This window comes from Trachymyrmex cornetzi, unplaced genomic scaffold (genome assembly GCF_001594075.2).
Source record: "Trachymyrmex cornetzi isolate Tcor2-1 unplaced genomic scaffold, Tcor1.1 scaffold8, whole genome shotgun sequence".
In the NCBI taxonomy this organism is placed as follows: domain Eukaryota; kingdom Metazoa; phylum Arthropoda; class Insecta; order Hymenoptera; family Formicidae; genus Trachymyrmex; species Trachymyrmex cornetzi.
Window position 1 is genome coordinate 239,734 of NW_017300135.1, and position 24,103 is coordinate 263,836.

The following is a 24,103-nucleotide window of genomic DNA, read 5'->3' on the forward strand; positions in this document are numbered from 1 at the left end:
CTTATCCAAAAGATATTGGGAAATAAGGAAAATCGTTTCGCAATATCTACTAAAGTACGTATTTATACTTGGTTATATGCTTTGAAGTGTTTTTAAATGCTGTGTATTTAATAAATATACAGTAAATTATTAATTATCTATAAAATTTTTTTTAATCTTTTTAGATGGAGGATCATTCAGTTATGAACTGGATTAAGTTATATAATCAGCAAATGCAGTGTTCATTTATTTATACACAAGTATATTATTACCATCAAATAAATGCACGAAAATCCATATATATATATCCATTTATATATCTTATAATATATTTTATAACATATCTTTACATAGTATGTAGTACAACATCCGATATTCCACGACATTCGCTAAAAGCTGGAAAATTTCGACGAATAGCGATTACTGGCTAGCGAACAGCGAATGATCACGTAATCATCAATCGCGGCGATTTTTTCGCTGGATGAAAAGGCACCTTTAGTCACATGTCAACGACGTGTCTATTACGTTTCGAGAAGTCGCTGCGACGTAACGTGTGACGAGTTGGCACGTCATAGAGACGTGTTTGTCACGCATTGTGCAGGCAGGGTTATAGCTTCAAATAGACTCGATTTTGTATTATATAACTGTATTCCTATTATATTATTTTTATTCAATAATAGTTATTTTTAGTTAATAAAAATTTGCATTATTAATGACAAAATTACATACGTATATATTTACTTTGATAAGAAATTCGTTAGAAAAAGGTAAACTCGTGTGAAAGAGCTGTGTCAATGGATAGCTGCACTCTGCAGCACTATATAATATGGCTACCGCCCGATGCCTCTTACGCGCAAGTTTCGCCATCTGTATTTTACTTTCGTGATACACTGCGTAATGATAACGCGCGATATCATATTTGTTGACTGCAAACTGCCACTCATTTTTGACGCAGATATTGTGAAGCGATAATAAAACTAAAAATACGAAGCTAATTACTCTAAAATGTTTTTCATAATAACGATAACGTTCTAAATATCAATATATAAATACGTTTTAAAATTTTGTTTTATCTACACATAAATCATATTTTTTGGTCTAGATGCAGATTTATATTGCGGAGATTATAATAAATATAGATGTATAAAATTCTTATTTATTGAGGGACAGGTTCGGATACAAGATTTACGAAGCGTAATGTAATATTGTATTATACAACATATATAATAGAATAATACCAAGTGCGACGCACGTAAATAATATTAATAATAATTATAATATAATAATAATAAAATCAATAAAATAATAATAGTAACAATATCAAGCGAATTTTATGATGAGCGATGACAATAGAGTTTAAAAATTGAGAAGATACTTTATAGCACATTGCAATTATATCAGAATCAATTTCTTCGATTTTTCATTGATCTTTCATTACGAACTTTAAAATACATTTTAATTCAACGCAACTTGGCGAACCAAAAAAATCACGCGCATTTTTTATTATTTCCTCGATATAATTTAAATCATATTTACGTTCTCGATTTACGAACGGAGTAAAGAAAATACGTATGCATGCCTTTCGATTCATTTGTTCAATGTTTAGCAAGATTTACACTTCGAAAAGATTTTCGCATGCAGAGACCTTTTTCTCGGAGCGAGTCTCCGATCATCGCGATTCATTCCAATTACCGTTAAATATACAAACGCGTTCTCATATGTACGCGATAATAACGTAATAAAATGTACAATTTATCATAATCATCATCGCGTTTTGACCATAGGTGGATCTAATTTATCATTCACGAGGGGAAAATTGTAAAAGATATTATATCTTTTCCGCGATGATTGACATACATCCTAAAATGTATTTCCGAGAGGGACTATTCCCTCTTTAAATCTTTATCTAGATCCACCTAAAATTCGACTAAAATTCAATAGCGATTTATAACCAGGAAAGAATTGAGGTGGAAGACTATAAAATCAGAGATCGCCGTTCGAGACCGCGATTGGCGATGGGCTCGTGGAATTGCTGGAGTTTGTTGTCACCCATTTATTCTTGTGCGGGTCGACACCGAAGCCCTCGTCATAGTTTCCCCGTGTAATAAAGAGTTGCTTGAAGTGCGGGATACAGTACAGCTTGCCGTTATTCAGAGTGAAGGAGTCCATCCTATTTGAACATATTAATAATATAACAATAACTATACTTAACTATAATTTCGTAACTGTATTTAATTGAAGAATAAAAATTCGAAATAGAGAAGAAACAAAAATCGATTATAACGCGTGTTATAATATTTGTGTATGTACATATATTATATTATAATATAATTAAAATATTATTACTGTCAAAGACAAAAAGTATCTCCATATTTATACATACATTTACATCATGTTAATTATCAAAACGTTTTCGATAACTGACACTGCATTGCTTGACACTTTTGTAGGCTCTTCATTTTCTTTAAGTGAAATATGTTTAGTACAGGATATATTACAATCTTATCTACATATCTGATAGACCTGATATAAGCAGAAGTTTACATGTCTTTTTCCATTACCTTAAAATGCAATTGCACTGCAGACACCGGAAGCATTGCTTATGGAAGATTTTGTTATTTGTCTCGACCTTCTCCAAGGGGTAGACCTTTTTCTCGCAGCTCTCGCACATCTCCGTGCATGTCGTCTGGATCTCCTGTACGATTGTTACGTCAGAGGAAATTTAATCCTTACGAATACTCCTCAATAACAGCCGGATACCGGGGATTTATGTATGCTGAATGTATGATAGATTGTGTAAAGAGAGATGATCTAATGTAAGAGGAATATGTACATACACTACGCGAAGAAGAAGACGAAGAAAGGCCGCGCTTCTCGCATCAAGAGATCTTCCCTTGATTTCATCCTACCCACTCCTCCCTTATCAAATAGATTTAGCACCTGTTTTATTTATCACTTGTGTATTATCGTAATAAATGTTACACGTGAAAGATAAACAGAACAAGATCGTAGTACATCAATAGAAACGATACGCTAAAAGACGCAGTAAACTAGACTATTATCGCTATCTATGCTATACAAATCAGAAGAATTCGAGAGGCCGTTAACAAGGACTCGCAATTTGTCACGCGAGATCTCCGTCAGCATCTCAGTCCACGGAGCAGATTTTTCGCAAATCAAAATCAGCTTAGCGCTTCCTGCTATGAATCACACTAATCTCTTAAATCTCTTAAATAAATTCATAATTCGTAATTTGTGTATTCACAACGGAAATTATTATTGCACAAACGGATAAAGGAAGACGGAGAAATATTCGCTGTCGAGAATATACATTTTCGATCTTTCTTCCTCTCTTTCTACAGCACTTAGATACATATCTAAAAAAATCGTACAATGCTCTCTTTTAAGAATGGGTCCTTCGTTTGAAATTCGAGGAACGCGATAGCGTTTTTACCCTGATATTATATGACCGAAGTCGTTCACATCCCTGTGCTTCTTCTGTGAAGTATAAAATATGCCGAAAGTGACATCGTAGCTCTACATTGACGACGTTCTCATATCTAGCAGTAGCAGCGAAAATGTCGTTTCTATAAGAATTTACGATAACATTTTACACGATCTCTTGTGGCGAGTATAAAAAATAACGGACATAACAGTAAATGATGAAGCCATAGATAAGAGAACATTTTACTCACAAGAAATAATATAACGTATCTAAAATATAATACAACTACACTGAAGAAAAATGTACCAAATTTTAATAAGTATTTATTTGAGTACTAGCGAGATATTTATTATATATAAACATATATGTATTTATATGTATATATATATTTGATACAAGAATCATTAATTTAATTTAGTTATCATCTTTGTATTAAGTAAATATTTATTATAAATAAATGTCAAAGTAGTACTGTTAAAAAAATATTATTAAGATTTAGTAAATTTTTTTCTCAGTGTAAGATTAATATATAGAATAGATTTGCACTTTCTGTAAAACAACAAATACGTAGTCATAGTTTATCGTATTGCACAGGTGCCGAGATACAAATATATAACGCGTGTTTGCGAAATATTTTATTCGAATCACAAATGCGGGGAAACAGGCTCGAACGCGACGACACGAGAACGAAATTATCGTTTACGTTTTTCCACACGAGTATAAAAATCTACTGTACCACGGCGCTAAGCTGTAAAAAGATTCGAAATTTGTAAAAGCGATCGAAATAGCTACGGTCCTAACCGCCAGTCGGCCCCAGAACACCTCGACAGTACCCGATACTTCCTTGTTCAGGCCTTTATCGCACGTTAAATTGGAGAAAGCATCACCTTCTGCTTCTCGTTCGTCATTCTCACGCACTTTTTTTTCTTTCGCACTCTTACTCTCTCTCTCTCTCTCTCTCTCTCTCTCTCTCTCTCTCTCTACTCTCTTCATTCAACGTAAAACTTGGCACTTATGAAAATTAGAAATCTAAAGTGGCAGAGGAAGATCGTAACGATGAAAAGAAAACTTTGAATCCGTTTTGTTATATGTGAATATCAACGAGCCAAAATAATGCTTGTCGATGTTCATATTATGATAGTTTCATTTTCTACGTTTGCTCGGTATATTTCATACATAGTCTAATATTTTATATTAGATAAATCTCAATAATTTCATTATTATTTAAGTATTATTTTAAAAAGTAAATCATTTATATAAAAAAATCAAAAAGGCACATTATACGATGAATCAGTCATCAGTTGTAAAGATTCCGTTCAAATTAAAATTATAGTTTGAAAAAAATTGCTTAAAAGTTTAATAAAATTTGGCACATTGCAGTATTATAATAGTTTACATACGAATTTTCAATTAATTAACAAATGACGACATATTGTGGAATTAACAAAGTAAGGAAAAATTGAATACACATCGTTACGAATTTCACTGCTTAAAAGCGAATCCATCTTAAGTTTTACAGCAATATATCGCACGTATGTGGGTAGAAAGAATTTTTTTTTTTTCAAAGACTTCCTGACAACGATAATGCCAACATACATATGACACAAAAGATAGATATTCGTCTTTTATTGTGTAAAGTAAATTAGTAGACAATAAAGTTCTCTCTTTATGTAATATGTATTAGGATAAGTTGAGCGTTTCTGTGTAACAAATATTTCCACGGATTACTGATAAAGCAAGATTTCTATTGCACACGCAATGAAAAATTTCACAGCTGTCCAATTCAATTTATCACTTAATAAAAATGTTTATAAAAAAATAATGATTAATAAATTTAAATCTTTTCATAACGCTGTAATCTGCGAATCAATATGTATTAAATTCCTGCATGCTTTTTCTTCTGCGTGACTTGGCATATTATGCTTCGAACGGTTTATTGCCATCTGTTTGGAATTGATTTTGCGATAGCATATATCTTCCATTCTAATTGGCAATTGGACGAAACGCTCAACGAATCTAATAATCGCGCAAATTCTCGTAGTGCAATAACGTATTAACACATAACATATGATACAGTCTACAGGCTAAGATGTACTATACGAACATAACTCGAGTGTGTTAAAATCATCCCTAAGAAAACGCAAAGTCGTTACAATAATCGACAATAATTGAACATTTTATTGCCGTTTATTTTTTACTTAATGCACGAAATTTAAAAAAATTGCCTTTCCATCGCGGTTCCAACGACGCTCTTTCTCTTCCATCGACCTTCTTCTCTTTCTTCTCTCATTCTTCTCGTAATCGAATTAATCTCCAGGTGTGTATTTTCTTCGTCTCTCCCTTTCTTTCTCTTTCCTTTACTGCTCCACGTCATAAAAAGAAGAGCACTTGATTTTGTTTGTGATTACTTTCACTTTACATTACCACACGACACAAGCGGGCAGAATTTTGACCAAAATATCGCAGGCAGATTTCAAACGAAGAAAAAAATGTAAGAACAATAACCAAAAATAAAAAAGAAGATAATCACATCAATCATGCTCGATAAAAATCAATAAAGGAATAAAGGTAAAAATTCCGTTACTCGCAGGAAATTTAATTAGAACTTAATATGGAATGTGTATTCGTTAAATGTTGTATAATTATTTCAGTTTCACATAATTTTCTTTTATTAAGTTATCGAGCTATTTTTATCTTTTTTAACTGCGAAACTGCAATTTTATACTTTTATTTCCCAATCACAAAACAATGAACAATAATGTATCAATTTTCCGTTATGGTGAGCGAATTTGAATGATGAATTAATTTTTTATACCCCATCAACACTTCGTTAGAGTAAAGAAAAACATCTCTTTGCAAAAGAAAAATTCTAGAAACATAATGAATTGATCTATAATTTTTAGTTCTATAATATTTAGATCTATAATTTCTAGTGATATATAGACTAGATTGTTATTGTAGAGTAGATCGTCATTTTTCTAAAATAAATATATTTTTAATTCTTATTGTTTAATCGCGGATATTAAAAACTAAATACGTCAACAGCTTAGAAATATATACCGATATTACAATACGACATTTGCCAATATCATGACTTATGTTAATATATGTTACTATATGTTAATATAATTGCAATATTATTGCAAAAAAATTGAAAGCGATAATGCGATGAGAAATTATCTTATTTGTTCCATAAAAGAATGTAATAATATAAAGAGAGTGGATAACATGAATTTATGTTCGCGCAAAATCCATTAAATATATGAGATGAAAAATTATCACATTAAATTATTATAAGCAATAATTAACTTTCATCGCAGACTGTACACGTATATATAAACATATTTTACTATTATAATAAAGAGCGTAAAAATATATAAATTTTCGTTACATAAAAGATGAGCCACATAAAATAAAATAAAATACAATAAAATCTTAATCGTGCATTTTCCACGCATTGCTTCGAATTGCGTCAAAATGCTGCAATCATTTATTAACCCAATAAGATGTTACTTTTAAAAAATATTAATTATTTTGAAATATTAATATTTCATTGTTTGTTTTGACTTTTTTGACGCAATACAAACATGCTCAACGAATAAAATACACTTATAGTTTTAACATATAAAACAGATAAGCACAGGCAGACTGACAACAATTCAAAATCACACCATGCGCATACTTTACAATGCCGAATCGTCCATAAATAAAAAAAAAAGGGAACTTATCGGGAAAAATATTTAATTTCAAATTTCTGATTGGCTTATAATCGCAATAATTTTAGCTTTACTTAAAAATAAATATTACTAATACTTAAAATCGCAAAATTGCTATACTTAATGAGAACAGGATAAAAATTATGTTATACGATTTTTTCAACTTATATGTGATTTAAAAAATGTTAATATTACTCTTGCAAATATATTTTATATTATAATTTTGTTAAGAAAAGCACTACCGCAATTATAAACTAATCAGAAAAGCATATTGTTACGGTAAAAAGAAAAAGAATCAGAGGCATGTTCTCCAAATTTAATCAATAGTAATTAAAAATCAGGAGGAGTGGTGATATGAAATGATTAATTATAATAGATGCAGGAAGAATAATGATGATTACACAAACGACAAGTCACAATATGATATTGGACCAAGTCGAGGACACGTGCGCGATTATATAGATCAAGAAAATGTACTTACCACAAATCGATTGACTTTGACCTTCGGTGTGCGCGGGGATTCGTTAGCCTGCGAGCCGAGAGACTCGAAACGAGCTCTAAGACTGCTCGCCGATTCTATGCTAGACTGATCGCCCGTACCCTGGGCCATCTCCATTTCGGCGACATGGTGATTGCTGACCTTGCCGTCGGTCTCCTCCCAGTGCTCGAACTTAGCACGTAGAGTCTTGGCGCGCGCCGCATTCTGCGCTTGTTTTAAGAATTCGTCCTCTACCTAGCCCGATAACAAGCGAAATGATTCCGTGGATTATAGGGTGGAGTCGTGTCGATCGGGAATAAAGAGCTGTTTTCCCGAAATTTTGAACGTGGGACAACGACCTGTCTCGAAAGTTCGTGCCGACTTTTTAAAGCCATCTAATAACACGTTTAGGCAGTTTTGCTCTGACCACTTTCGAGATTTTGTAGATCGTCACATTTATTAATAATTAGGAAATTATATATATATCTGGCGCGAAGAAACTTGTTAGAAAAAAGTAAAACGAAGAGACAGACTAAAAAATTTCTTGATTGAAATCAATAATTCAGTCTTATTTTAACGTTACATTTTACGCAAGAAATACAAAACAATATCTATAGAAAGAGAAAGTTTCGAAAAGATACTAATTCGATGTTATGAGACATGTAACTTTTATATCGGTCTTATTGTAGACCTTCTTTCATACATTTATATTTTTTGTATTTCTTTAAAATTTTTCAATTTTTCGTTAATAAAAAAAGTCTTGCGCGAACACAAACCTTATCAGAAGCACGGACGTAGTTGGGATCTCTCTCCTCGGCGCTTTCATCACCGTCGGTTTCCTCGCCCTCTTCATCTTCGCCTTCCTCCGAGTCCGAGGCCGTTGCTTTGGCGAATTTATCCTCAGGGGGCGGTGTGAAACGTTTCAAGGGCTTCGGGCCCTCCGGCAATTCTTCCTTGCACGCGTTCTCTTCCATCTGCCGAAAGATGGACAGCATCTTCCTCGCTGTGTCTGTGCGCACCACCTCGTCCACCCTGTCGTCAGCTCTGACTACATCTGGATCGCGGTAAATCTCGCGATCCGGTGAATCCATCTGCGAAAGAAAATATATGTTTAACATAACAATCAAATGTAAGTTGAAAAAAATCACATAATTTCATTATTATCCCGTTATTAAATTAAAAGCAATTTTAATTTTATTTAATTATTATTTTTATATAAGGTAATATTGAACTATGTTTCGTAATAAAATTATTTCTTTTATTTTCGGAACATGTATTGATTTTTTGGTGAAAGAATGTATTTCTAGTTGACCAATTTTTTAACAAATTTTTTCGTATCGTATCGTACCTACCGAATACTTTCAACCATACTCGAAGTATGTTGTACATTATTCTGAAGTTATCTCTTTTAATTAAATTATATAATTCAATACAATATAATTTTTAAATTTAACGTGAATAGACTTTGAAATACAAAGTAATTATTTTTATCAAAGAGATAAAATTAAATTGTACAAATACATTTTATATGTGAAGAATTAATTGTATTAATTATTTTAATAATTATTAATAATTTATATAAGTATTTAGTTTTTGTACGTTAATTATGTTTATTTCTTTCTTTCTCATACCTTCCAAAATTTTTTGTAAACGCCAATATATCATAAAATTATTACAAGTTGAATATATCTTCGACACGTATCAACATATTCATTTATCTACACATAATTGATGCTGTTTCGAAATTCGTAGAGAGATTACATGATAAGACAACAAGGACAGATAATGCTCGATTAAGAGCACACCTATATTGTTTATCGCTTGATAATTTTAAACTGAATGTTTGAGTCATGATACGTCGTCGGAGGACCCAGCTAGCTGGAGATTCACGGTCGAAATGTTTCTTTTTACAAATCGTATCCGGTATGAGTCACTTTGAGGATTCTGAGTCAAGCGTGAGTGGTATGGTTATAAATCTTATGTAGAAGTACATATATAGACTTTTTTCTTTTAATTAAAAATATTATGTTACAATGATATCAGTAAACGTAATATATTTCTGAGAACTTAAATAACATTTTAAAGAAAAAATAGCTACATTCATGGATAACAAATTCATTTGCACTCAAATCACAATCTTGAAAAAAATCAATGTGCTTATGGAAAAATAAATTAATAAGAAGCTATGCAACATACATAAGTAAATTAATAAATATAGCATGCTTTGCATATTTCAACTAATTGTAAGATACTGCAATATAAGGGTTTCTATTATATAAAACAGAGTCTTTATTCTCGAGACAAAGGTTTTGATCCTTCTCAATCGCCTGATCGGGTCTGTCCACGTTTATATTATACCTGAACCCAAGTGGGTCAGGTAAGTCGAAAACCTGATTGCTGATCACGTAGAGTGATCGAAGGTTGTTCGCGTCTCGCGATATTTTAGGAAGAGACCACCCTTGCGCTAGTTTAAATCGGGATGGGACTAGGACTGTTGACGAATCGGCTTTAGTTAGACAAAAGGGTTGCGGTACGCGCTTCAAGGTTAGTATTTAATGGCGACAAATTGACAGGTTTAAGAGTGGTATACGCACTCTGTAACGGTCAATTGTCGTCACTTGATCTGTCCATTCGCTTCTCGTTTATGCCAACGAATCAGTACTGCAGCAAAAAGTGTGAGTCGTTTATTTTGAGAACAAAATTCTTAAGAATTTAAAATAAGCACGTTATATATATAATTGAAAGGCAATATAATTAAAGTAATTAGAATTGAAAAATAAACTGTCCGTATAATATGAATTAAAGAAGCGACTATGTATCATACGTTTCAATCATTCTTTGCATTATTAATTAATCGTTTTTAATTGTTTTGCAATGTGTAGAAAAATAGAACCAAAAAAGATAACTAAAATTACATTGTACAACAATCAAATTCTCTCCGAAATATCGTATTACGTATTCTAAAGATTTTTTCGCATCGAACACGATGTCGCTGATAAAATTACACATTGATGTAGACTTTAAAAACAAGTTTTCATTTTGCTGTAAAAAAAATGTTAAAAACGACTAAAAACCCATTTCATCTCATTTTACTCAACATTCTGATGAGCTACGTAAATTCTGACAATCATGTTCAACGCGAAAAAATTTTCGGAAAATTTATTATGACACTTGGAAGAGAAAGAAAAGTGATTTTTGTCGAACAGTGCTATTGAATAAATCAATTAAAGATATTGAATAATAAATAAATGTCGAATTAATCCAGTAAGAACTTTTGTTTGAAAACGTCAGAAAATGGAAAACCGATAATTCCCGTGCAATATTAGATTATATGACAATTGACCGCATTTAGTTTTGAATTAAGGAAATCTCCTCCCGTCACAGTACATAAACGAGTTATGTTATTATTTGTTTTTTAAATTGAAATTGTAAATGCCAATATTACACAGAAAATTATATAAAAATAGAGAATAATAAATTAATAAAAAATTAACTGTAAAAATGGTGGTTGCTGCTGCAAAGATATTTCAGTATTCTCTAAAATGAAAAACGCATCGAGAGTCTCTAAATTAAAAATGCTTGAGAAGCCCCTAAATTAACTAATCTGAAGATTACTATTTTATTTTTGGTCCTGACAAAACAAAAAGAAAAAACGCTTAGTAATATCTTAGTATCGCGAGTCTTAGTCGGATTTCGCGCTGTGGTAATGGAGTCGAGAGGATCTACGGGAGAGTACTTCCAACGGAATTCCATAAAATCACCAGTCCAGAAAGGATATTTGATCACACGGTATCCCTCTGTGCTGGCACGTCAAGCGGCAAATCAAGCCACGGCGAGATTGCGCCCCCCCGAGCGACGTCCGTTCCTTCATCGTCGACGGAAACGCTCTTATAATCACACGACGAAGAGATCTCGAGTGTATATTCGTCGGAGGCCAATTACGAACAATTAACAATTCGATGAAAACACATTGCGGTTGCACATATTAATTGTTCGCTCTAAATATGTCTGAAAGTAATTGAAACTTTCATATGAAAGTCTCACGCAATTTTCGCTGTATCTGCAAGCGCATCAGAATGTATCATTCAATACAGAATAATTTATGATTACGATCTCGTATGTTAACCAATATACAGATAATATTCCGAAAAATACGATCTACAATTTATACATTGAAAAAAAAATCATAATTTTAAAGAAATATTTCTTTGCTCGTATTAAAAAAAATTATTTCTTTGAAACAATATCTCATTGTACAATATCTAATTTTCAAAAAAATTTTCAATAATCCAAAGAAATAACTTTTTTTAATAGGAGCAAAGAAATATTTCTTTAAAATTAAGATTTTTTTCAGTGTATATTAATATATAATAAATCGAATGCAAATGTAATTAAACAATTAATTGATGTGCAAAAATTAATTATTTGAAAATAATTACTTTCAATTGTCGTAGCGGCCATAAATTGAAACTCGAACATTGCAATTTTTAGAAAGCTTGGATATTAGATATCAAATACAGTACTCCGAAAAATCCAATCGCGCAGCAATACTCCGAAGTAAATGGAACGTTCATGTATATGAAGTGTGTAATTTTTATGGAAAGTAGAACACAATATTCCTCCTTGAAGAAACCTCGATTACCAAACGGTATCTTGAAAAATTGATTGCAATCGCGGAGCATGATTAACCGCCGCATCGATTGCTTTCCAATTAATTGCCAGAAAGTCTTCCTGTCGATCTTATAAATAAATATATGTCATTCATAAAATATTAATAAAAAAAAAAACAAATCTTCAATTATAACCGGAATCCCGAGCATTAAGTCTCCGATTTCATAGTCTCTAAAAAAAGAATATGTAAATTGTTTACAGATCGTTAACTATGAACCGAAACGCTCATTATATCCAGGTATTAACGATTCATCAGCCTACTTTTTGCACCACTCGGAATGTGCCGCTCAGAAGAAACTTCGGGTAACTAGGTGTTAAAAGCACAGTATTTCCGATCGCAATTACAGAACGTAACCGAAGCGTTCGTTCTGTACGCGGACCGATAATTACCTTTCCGTGATTATTAAAGCCCCTTCGGCGAGCGGAACGAGACTGAGCGTCGTCGTTCAAACTGTGCGAATCCGGTCCGCCACTTCGGCGCGCTTCTTGAGGGAGGCTCTCCTTCTCTTGATTCGTGAGAAGTTCGTACGAACGGCGCGACAGCCGGTTGCTATGCCGTTCACAAGAGGATAGGGGACCGACGGTGTGTGCCCTCCTCCCCTGGGGGAGTGTGTGTGTGTGTGTGTGTGTGTGTGTGTGAGTTACTGCGAGGGGCCTCGTCGCGCGCGTCGCGCCTTCCCTCGGTTAAGGTTCCCGGGCCCAACGCGCCGGTACCCGGTCCGCTTGTGTTGCCCCGCTTGCTCTTCACGAATGGAAGGATGTAGGAATACTAACGGTAAAAGTATGGCTGCTGCTGCGCTGACCACTTCGGGAGGGGGTTCAAGGACAGCCCGGTTTGTTGGAATCGACTCGTTGTGTCGTGCGTTCCGCGCGAGGCGCATTGCCGCCGGTTCCCCAAGAGATGCACGAGCACGAGGCTCCTTTTTATTAGGCCGCATCCGCGAACAACAGTGAGACTTCGATAATTATTGATAAACTCGCATATCACGCCGGGGATATATCGATAGATGAAAGAAGACATGAGGGGTTACTATCCCGGTAAAAAATTTTTCATCCATGAATATGTATATTCATACATAAACACGCATAAATATTCATAAACATATATATTATATATAAAATATGTTCATATACATGTTCATACATCCTCCTTTCTTTTGTAAAATTAATAATTATATATGTTATGAATATTTATGCGTGTTTATGTATGTTTATATATATTTTTATATATTCATGCATAAAAAATTTTTATATTCTTGCGAAATAACAAACATTTCATTCTTTGAACTCTAATACGAATATTTCATTCCTAAAATATACGTACAATATCAGAAATAAGATTTATGATTCGAACGGAGTACTTTCTTTATTGTAATAGGAATATCAAAATGCTATTTATAAAAAATACAATTTAAATACCTTATTACTATTTTATCATTTGGAAAATTTGGTTTATCTGCAATAAAATATCACAAAATTACAAGGGGAGTCAAAGAGAATGCAGGTGTTACTTAATCTTGAACGCGATCTAAAGTAAAAAAAAATAATTAAATATATTGAAAGACTCGGCTTACTCGGAATAAATTTAATTATATTAAAACGAGAAGGTACTCTTCAGTCTGAAAAAGGTTGAGACATTTGAAAATTGTTATTAAAAGTTGTTTATTATTTCAATAAACTTTTATTATAGCATAAGTTATCTTGCTAGGCTCTAATAGCTCTTTTTGTCTTAATATAAAAAAAAATAACTTGAAATTTACTTTTGATTATGTAGGTACGGTAATCATCATTTTAATAATTATAATTATCTTTAGCCAAATGTTGAAGTTAATATTTTAAACAAATTTTGAGCAAGGGATAAATGTTATTTAATGTGAAGAGTTACGTAATCGGAAAATCATATAAAACCACGTTAGTGTTTTTAGTAGTCAAACAAAAAAATAAAACGTACATAAAATGCGGATTAAAGACGTGATGCAATTTAAAACAGTCAAACACGTATGAGCGCAAATATTTCTCCTATCTTAATTGAAAATGAGATCACGCTATTTCTCGACAAACCAATATTTCCTTTTACAATACGAATTATCTCTTGTATCTCTAATAATAATGTAAATCATGTTAAGATATCTTTACATTTTTTTCTTTATCAATAACCTGAAAATCCTTCAGGTTAAATCGATAATAATATTATTGGTAAATGCAATATACTCGGAATACAATATAAATATATAACTATATACGATAATAGTACTTTCACAAATAGAAGAGAGTCATTAAAATAATTCTCTATAGCAATAGACTATAAAAATTTTATATATGTCTATTTTTGTTAGTCTAATAATAGTCAGTATAATAATAGTTATAATAATAGTCAGTCATTATTAAATAAACAATATAATTTAAGCGATAAAAATAAAATTATATTCTTTAATTCGGGTATTTAATTATTTCTGCTTACTACATTCTTGTAATTCCATAGACGGTAAAAATTCTTAAGCAAAATCACTCCATCAAATAAATCATATAGTAAATCATGATCGTTTAATTAGTTGACACGCATAAGATTGTTAGAGAAAATTAACACAGACATAAATCAATCAACGACAACAAAGTCGAAGAGTCGAACCTTGACTTGACCGTCACGAGGCGGCGTAATGCGAAATTGCTTTCGCTGTTTCTGCGGTTCCTTATAGGACTCGAAGAATTTGAACTTGTTCGAAATTTCCGACGTTTCTACTTGGATCTCCTCGGTCGCATCTGAGCTGCGCACCACATCGTCTGAGACTTGACGACCCATGAACGCCTTTCTCACAAATATTTCAGAAATTATCATTACTAGACGCGTTATTGACATTGCATGTGCGTTCAATGAAAAATCTCACGTTGAAAAACGAGATACATTTGCCTCAAAGATATATTTTCTTTGTTTAACTATATTACTTTGAATCTTATACTAATCAATGTCACAATCTAAAACCTTCTTTTGAATAGAAATTATATTAAACAAATTAGCACTTAAATTTTTCCACGTATAGATACTTACTAAGAAAAAATACATATTTTAATAATTTTACAATTAATTTTCCAAGCTATAAGTGTTTAAAAAAGACTATATATAAAAAATAGAAAAATTCTATTCTCATAATTTTAGTAGACAAATTCATGTTTTAAAATTTTCAAAGTGAATTATGAACTTTGGCTTAACTAAATATAATATGTATATATATATAATAGATAAAAGTGACTGAACTTACGTCTCGTGCACGTCGTGAGGTTTCGGTTGGCGTTTTTGGATGAACTGGCGTCACTGGACGTCCTGTTTTTGCTGCAGTCGCGTCTAGTTCCAAAAAGAGTGACCGGGACTTCCTGCTGATGCCTGTGTTTTGCGTGACCAACATATATTATTATAAATATAGATTATCATAAATCACTCATATATTTAAACTGTCAATTAGTACAGATACTTTCACCCTGCGCAATTCGACAACTCATAACGGTCTATTTCTGTTCGGAACAAAAATAATTTTTCATATAAAGCCGACAAATAATAATATGACCTCTTAACACAGTCTTCTATTCAGTAGAGAGTTTTTGCGCGGAACATCTCGTATTGTAAGAAATACTAGGTTACTTTCTTTTGAGTTTTTCTCTCGAAAGAGTTCATATAAGACAGGTATAGATTAATATCTATAAGATCTTTAAGAATTGTTAATCTGTTATGTAAAAATTATTAAGTGCCTTCATTCGCGCGTATGAATAACTATTTATATCTTTAAAGTATAAAACGATACAAACACGATGAAAACACTTGTTATATATTTCTCACTACAACTGGACTTTTGTTACATGAGTACTTCTAAGTTCATCACGTAATTCCTCTCCATTCCTATATGCTCACAATTATAGTATAACAAGTATTGCGATCAAACATTTCGTCAGTCTATTTCAAATTACCATCTCGACGTCTAGGTCTTTTCGCAATTCTCTAGTCTTCGCGATTCGCAAGTCATTTAATTGCTGAAAGTCCATTTTATACCTGCTGCGATCACCTCCTCGTCGGCTTTCTCCGGTTTCGGTTTACTATCAGTTTCGTCGTCTGACGCCGCGATTGGCTCGCCCCGTTCAAATCTCTCTTTGAGGGAGCGAGCGTGGGTAGTCGAGTGCTGAATCTCCTCTGCTGCGTTTATCTTCGTAACACGGTCGCTTCCAGCTACCGCCTGTTGATACATTTCCTTCATCTTACCCTGTTTACCCTGTAAATCGAAGAAAAAGAGAAATTAAAAAAAATGTCAATATTTTTATTAAATGAATTCAGCAAAGTGCGATATAAAGGAAAAATCTGCTGTATTTAAAGAGCTGGTTTCTGAGAAAAAACTGGTCAATGGTCAATAAACGTTGCGAAAGAAACGTGTGCAGCTGTTCTCTGACAGTTCAATTTACACTTTTATGACATTACACATATTAATGATAATAAAAAAGATACAAACAGCTGCGTTAATATTAAAACCGTTATAACGGACGTGTGACTTTTTTTTCTTAAACCAATAATATCATAAAATAATAACAACGAAGCTTACGATCTTATTGTAATATTATCCTTTATAGTTTCATATGACAAATTACTAAAATTACCAAGAACAATCGCGAACGGATTCCTGCGATTTCTTCCTTCCTAGCCTCGCGCTGAACCTCGCGTCTTCCCTGCTGGCTGGTGCTCTCCCAACGATTCTTGATATCGTCCATCTTCGAAAAGCTGATCGGTCGTTCGCGTGTAGTGCGTTTTGATTTTACGATTTCGGTGTCCACTTCTAAAATGGAAAAAATTAACACAATTACAATACAATTTAATACTTTGATTTTTATAATCAATTTCCTAACACCATAATAACACTTTATACTTAACTTTCATAAATTAAATGTAAATTGGTATAAGACTTGTTAGAATTTAATATTTTTTATTTGTGGATATTCAATCCCCCCATGTGCATAAAAGAAATACGCGAGGTGAGGATAATAAACATCATCTCAAATAACAAGCTAATATAACGTATGTTATAAATCAGTATCATCAAATTTCGTCATAAAAGATATAAAAAACGAAGTCGTAAGTCACAGATCAATGACATGATACTTATTACAAAATTATGACACAAATATAATGAGATACGTAAGCTTACATAATATGTTATATAAATTAAAATATAACTTATTTCTCTATGCAATAACTAACATTGTTCAACACTCAAACTCTATCCTGCACCCACATAGATGTGTATCAATTGAATACGCATGACAGTCAAAGTGTTGACGTATAAACAATTTTTTTTAGAGACAAATTAAAAAATTTGTATTTAAATTGAAAATTTATATTCAACAAATCTAATAAATCTATAAATTTTTATTGCGGATTTTCTTTTTTAATATTGACAAGATTTTCTTATTGACTACCTTCGGTTTCTTCTGCCTCCACTTCATCCTCACTTTCGCTGGACTCTTCATAAGGTATGCCATTGAGAGATTCGTCCGCCACGCCAATGTCCATGCCTTTCGCTTGAAATCTGGATGAGAAAACGTACACAGTAGTTATAGATACTTTGCACACGATGTATGAGCGGTTGCGCCGTTACGCTTGTTGTAACACATTTACTCTATATTTTCTTGAGTTTCAAGTTACAAGAACGAAACTGCTGACTGCTGAATACCATGAAAACCTCGTTTATACCGACTTATACTCACACATATAACACATACTAATAAAAAAAATCATTAAAATTTATATTCAAATTAACAATCGCCGTAATAAAAATCCGAATATAATCACGATATAAATCTCGAAATCTTTTAATACGTTTTTTGATAAATATACTAACTATAGGAAATCAAAATCATAATATAATTATAATAAGATATTATATTTATTTAAGTGGTACAATTTCGCGAATTAAAATTTTTATTATTTTTAATTATATTTGAATTATTACTCTAATCCTCTATGTAAAAAATATATGCAATAATTAATAATTGTATGCTTTGTCGTTTCGAGAAATGCCCATCCGGCAAAATTACAGGCTTATTATTATCTTCAACAGAAGTAAATCTGTGTCATGGTATATCATGTTTTAAAATTATCATTGCTCATAGAGAGAGCAGTACATTATCGAAGAAAGAGACGACTTGACTTTACTATCTAATATTTATATATATTTATACGTATGTACAAACATAGTCGAGAAAATCTTGGAAATTTTATATACAATATGAATATACAGATTTTTTTAATTAAAATAATTTACTCTGTAAAAATATCCCAAGAAATATGTCACCGATTACTCACTTGGCCAGTTTACTAAGGATGCTGGGTGATCTCTTGACGGCGATTTGTGATGGTGATCGTTCGATCTCATTGGTGTTCTCCGTACTAGCTTTCTCGAAGACCTGGAAGCGCGACTTGACGTTTAAGCTTGAAAGTTCCTCGAGTCCCAGATCGGGTTTGTCGGAAGCTAAAATTCAAATGGAAACCTTCTTACTCCTCTCTTTTAGCGATGCTCATAGCTCTGTTCAAACATTTCAACACCCTCTCTTTTTTTTCTCCGGCGGTAAACTTGTTAGACCACTCGAGAACGACAATTCGCGGAAAAAGCAAAGTTGCACACACTACACGAAAATTCTGAAAAGCGTCGGAGAGAGTTAAAAGGACTCATATCGAGAAGAGAGAGAGTTGAACCTATCGTCGTGATATGATAACATACTCAGATCAAACATGAGCCACAGCGTTCAATTTCAAACATCGATCATATTACGACTCTTACAAATTTCTTACATTCTTCTCATGGATGTCACATCGCATACCACTGCGATAAGATATTATCCAATTGTTTACTCTCGAGAGCTATTGATATATCGTATATAACGTAATATCATTCTTACGATTTACAATCTCACATCTCTCGCAAATAGCAGTATTTATTTCTTCATTTCAATTCGCTAGCAATTTTGCAAACTACTACATGTATGACTCTCATATATTTAAATAAATTTTTTAACAACTCTGACCGAGTTAAATGAGATAAGGAAGACACATAGGCAGACACGTATGTACAATATGTTAAAATATACTAATTAAGAGGATTTTGCTCGTGAGTTTAATATATGGAGCGTTAAGAATATTATCATTAAATGGTGTTGGCCACTTTTTCATGCAGACAAAAAAATTAATTTTAATATCGACAGCAGGATTATGTACAAATTATATCGTAATTCTATAGAATGTATCAGTAATTTATATTGCCTTGTAGATCCCGAGAAATACATGCCGACTAATGAAATGCTCGGCGTTAATAATGATTCATGTCCCGTTTTATTAATCGGCACACCAATGCGGGACACGTTACGCGATTTGATGCACAGATAAATTTTCGATTCAGCAACCAATCAACGGTTAAAAAGCCACTCGCAAAAGGGACACATTGAGCGTTAGGAGCAATCACCAGATCGCGTTCCACGCCACTCACACACGTCGAACGTTGTTGTTGCTGTTGTCGTTACCTCTGACCACATCGGGCGGCAATTCTTTCGGCTCGTTCTCTCGTATGATCAGCTCCGGCTTTCGAGGTCGCACTGCGGAGTTCACAAGACAACTCTTTGTCACATTAACGATACCTCTCGTTCTCTCAGCGCTCGGACGCTTGCGCGTAATTATACGAAGGGGAAGAGAAGAAAAGAGAACTGTAATTCTAGCCCCTGTGCTAAGGGGCTTAATAAACTGGGTCTTAGACGGCCCACTGACGGCACTCGGGCCCCCTCTAAGTTATGTCCGCACATTAAGGCAGCATTACACTGTATACCTGAATTCCATATACTATTGTTTTCATTGTACAGAGAACTATGAGACATATTTCTTACCATTATCTTTACATCAAGGATGCAATCTTACTTTTAATTGTCTATAGGTTTATACATTCAGCCTTTGACATATATATATATATATATATATCGCGCTCTTAAAAGAAAACAAGGGACACATATATGAATACGTATAATTATGATTTGCAACGACTGGAATTAATCAAGCACGTCATCAATCGCGGCGCGAAAGAAACTTAAGACTGACGACGCGACGCCAAGAAAGCAAACTTTATCTCTTCCAGTTTTACCGTCCGTTCCCGTCGAAACACATCTATGTTTTTATGTTCCTTTAATACACTCTGACTGAAGATTGGGGCTCACTTTGTCCGCACAAAGTTCGCCTCAGAGAGATTAGCGGCGAGATGGAGAGACGATAGAATCCACGGTCGGTCGTTTAAACGTCCACGTTAAGATTTAACGAGTAATTCGCAAAGACGATCCATTTAAGCAGATTAATATTGCGCAGGATGGTAATCATCTTACCAGGTTGGTCGGACTCCTCGACTGGTTTCGGTTGGAAGAGTTCCTTGAAGTGTGGCTTACAGTAGAGCTTACTCTCGTGGCTCTCATAATTGTCCACATTGAGCTGCTTACTGCACTGCACGCACCGGAAGCAATTCTTGTGCCAGACCAGACCCTCGGCCTTTGTCTGCTCCATTTGGAACACGACCTTGCCGCAGCTGCGACAGTTCGTATTCGCATCGGCATTCTGACCCACCTGCAATGCACCAGTGCGCCAATTAATTAGCACCTTCACAACTTTCACTCTCCCCGCCTATGAAGAAACGAGAGGACGATTCTCTAGGTTCGATTCGATTCGATTAAACGCACGCGTATTCAAGTCTCATACTTGGAATTTAACGTAGCTGAATTTATTATTCAAGAAATAATAATTTTATATTAAAGAGCGAGTTTAATTTAGAAAAGATTTTATTTTCGAATGTGAAGTAATATCGAAGGGATTAGTTACACGCAAATTGTTCTACATTTATTTCGTTTCAAACTACTTCTGAGTACGACTACAAGTTACGGTTGTAAAATAAAAATTGTAGCAACAAATGTTTTAAGTTTAATATAAAATAAATAATGAACACTTACTGCATTCAGCTGCTGTTGGACTTTCCCCGCATCAACCGAACGCACATGAAGAACTTTCTTGCTAAGAGCGTCGAATTTATTAAAGCTCGATTTCTGTAAATACAAACGGCAGTAGTATCAGATAATAAGCACTACTAGTCAAGAAGTTTAGAAGAAGAAAAAAATAAAGAAAAGACCCGAAAATACGTTCCGCAGGCATTTATTTTTTTCTAGCATTATTAACGAAGCAAGAAAATTTTTCAGCATACCTTTATTATTGTCAAAATAAAATGCAAGCAGAAATAAAAGAAAAAATAAGCAGATTCAAACAAGTCATCATCGTGCGCAATTGGAAACTGTACGTGCAAAATTATTAAATGATTACAAATTGTTCGCTGATTACAAATATATGATTGATATATTCAATTTGTAATAATTCTCTTAAAAAAATAATTTTGATCAAAAGAAGGCAATATTGTTATGTAATTACGTAATAACGCAATACTATAAACTCTTAAATAAATTTCTGTATTGCAATTTCTGATTTGCACAAGGATGACATTTATTTTTCGAGGAAAGATCGTACAAAGGTCTGAAAACGGATAAAATCAATCGCAAGCTAAGCAAGCGAAGCATATGTTTTCATCTTTTCTTAGGAGCAATAAAAGCAATAAAAGAAAAGAGAAAAAAATTCGGGTTGTATGTACCTCTGTACGAACCGACCTTATCATGCTAAGGTTTTATCTCTCTTTTCCTCGTCGGAGTCTTACCTCGAGCTTCGGCCTCTCGCATGCTCGATCCTTGTCCTTACCCTCGTTCGTTAAACTTGCCAAACTACAATAGGAAGCCCTCTGTCTCCCCGGAGGTTGGTTTCAGTGATTGTCAATTTAGGGTTTCACATGCCGGGAAGAGGTAACGTCGCGCAACAATGAGAAGAAATGGATCGCGCGTTAATATGATTTGGTGTAAAAGGAGACACAGGCGGATAAGACACGGTGAGCCGATTACTGTGTCTCAGGACGCAGCAGTTAGCGGATTTACGACATTCCGCAGTTATGGTGTCATAAAAGGTCGCGGCCGGAAATTTCAAAGTTGCGATTTGCGCATTGGCAGAAATATCCCTCACGCGGTTGAGGACGAGCGTGCGTTCTCGGAGGTGGAGACAACGTGACGATGCCTCGGGCTAATATTTACTTTCGAGAGTATCAATTTCTTCCTTTTTCCAAGCCAACGTTCTGTCGTACACTCAATAAAACGTATGCATTATGTTCTTGAAGCGAACGTATGCAGGAGAAAACGATTTTCCACGAAGAACCGTCGGTGGGTTATCGTCTTTAATATTGCGGCTTAATATTAAAGACATCTGCTGTACGAAGCACCGCATTGCTAATCGGTCTTTCCCTAATGCAATTGAATACTGTATTCGTAGCCTGTTTCTCGCGTTGAATTATTTACGATTTCTTGTGTAAAGAAAAAAAAAAAGAAATCTTTTTTACCGTGGCAAGCAAGAAAATAAGCTACTTTTGGCTCGGATGGTGTACGTGTGAGGCGTTTTAATCGTTGATCGAAGCTGTGCCAACTGCTGCGTCTGATGACCAAGGAAAAGGGGAACGAACAAAACGAACGGACAAAGAACAACATTGGAAGTAGCGCAGAATTACCGTTCAATCACTCGTCGGACAATCACTTTGCGTCACAAATTCACTCTTTATCTCAAATTGGTTTTGCTTCGGCATCATCACACGCTATTAAATGTATCACGGTGCATTCCTCGGTAAAATAATCGCGAACTTTTAGTTGGTCTACATTATCAATTTTCTGACGTAAGTGCCTTTATTAACGCCATATTTTTATGCGATGTATCATGTTAACAGTCAAGTTATTATGCTACATTACGTTCTCTCTTTTCTTAATTATTGCAATAAAAGGAATTTTAAATTAAACATTATATCAGTTATGTCATTTTTAAGTATGAATGAAGCAAAAAGACTCATTAAAATGGAAAGTATCACACTTTAAACGTCGTTATTTCAATTCTTGAATTTAATTTAAAAACGTAAACGTCTCGCGTTTATTACTCTTTAAAATTTTTAAAGTAAATCTTACTGTTCGAAGATTGAACATTGAGTCATTCTTTGTTAAGACTGGCTCAATTTTCACTCTTTAAAGTGAGATTCTATTTAAAGAATTTATAAAGAAAACACAATCAATACTAGAAAAATGCCTATTACGCTCGAAGCTGGATCTTCATTGCTTTAAAATGATCAATCTTGAATTACTAATATACACTATACGAGGTGTGATCAAAAAGTAAGGTGACTTTTCATTTTTATAAAAAAATATTCATTTATTCATCCAAAATTATGTTATCCCCTTCAAAATAATCCCCCTCTGATACAATGCACTTGTGCCAGCGCTTTTTCCAGTCGTCAAAACACTTCTGAAATGCACTTTTGGGTATTGCCTTAAGCTCCTCCAGCGATGCAGCCTTAATCTCCTCAATCGTCGCAAATCTTCGTCCTTTCATGGGCCTTTTCAATTTTCCATGTTTCGTCACCAGTTACAACCCTTTTGAGCAGATCAGGATCATCATTGACTTCGTTCAACATGTCTTGGGCGATGTTCATGCGACGCTGCTTCTGATCAAAATTAAGCAGTTTTGGAACGAATTTCGCTGACACACGTGTCATACCCAAAACATCCGTTAAAATTGATTGGCATGAGCCAAACGATATGTTAAGATCATCAGCTATTTCTCTAATCGTGATTCGACGATTTTTCAACACAATTTCTTTCACTTCCTGAACATTTTCGTCGGTTTTTGACGTG

General features: G+C 33.7%; 1 protein-coding gene across 8 annotated transcripts in view; it reads right to left on the reverse strand.

Annotated features, from left to right (window-relative positions):
• Window positions 1-1,322: 1,322 nt before the first annotated feature.
• LOC108768491 (uncharacterized) overlaps window positions 1,323-24,103 on the reverse strand; it is a 66,905-nt gene continuing 44,124 nt past the window's right edge. For 3 of the 8 annotated variants that reach the window (XM_018518935.1, XM_018518934.1, XM_018518932.1), the window contains 13 exons: window positions 21,296-21,388; window positions 20,681-20,915; window positions 19,838-19,909; window positions 18,627-18,792; window positions 17,741-17,850; window positions 16,925-17,100; window positions 16,329-16,545; window positions 15,547-15,668; window positions 14,919-15,095; window positions 8,395-8,709; window positions 7,622-7,873; window positions 2,541-2,674; window positions 1,323-2,149 (listed from right to left, as the gene is read on the reverse strand). In XM_018518935.1, coding sequence (XP_018374437.1) covers window positions 1,963-2,149; window positions 2,541-2,674; window positions 7,622-7,873; window positions 8,395-8,709; window positions 14,919-15,095; window positions 15,547-15,668; window positions 16,329-16,545; window positions 16,925-17,100; window positions 17,741-17,850; window positions 18,627-18,792; window positions 19,838-19,909; window positions 20,681-20,915; window positions 21,296-21,388 — 2,256 coding nt within the window. In that variant the 3' untranslated portion in view covers window positions 1,323-1,962. Of the gene's footprint in view, window positions 2,150-2,540; window positions 2,675-4,349; window positions 5,785-7,621; window positions 7,874-8,394; window positions 8,710-14,918; window positions 15,096-15,546; window positions 15,669-16,328; window positions 16,546-16,924; window positions 17,101-17,740; window positions 17,851-18,626; window positions 18,793-19,837; window positions 19,910-20,680; window positions 20,916-21,295; window positions 21,389-22,044; window positions 22,126-24,103 lie in introns of those variants that run through there. The other 5 variants (XM_018518927.1, XM_018518933.1, XM_018518928.1 and 2 more) reach the window with 4 other exon arrangements.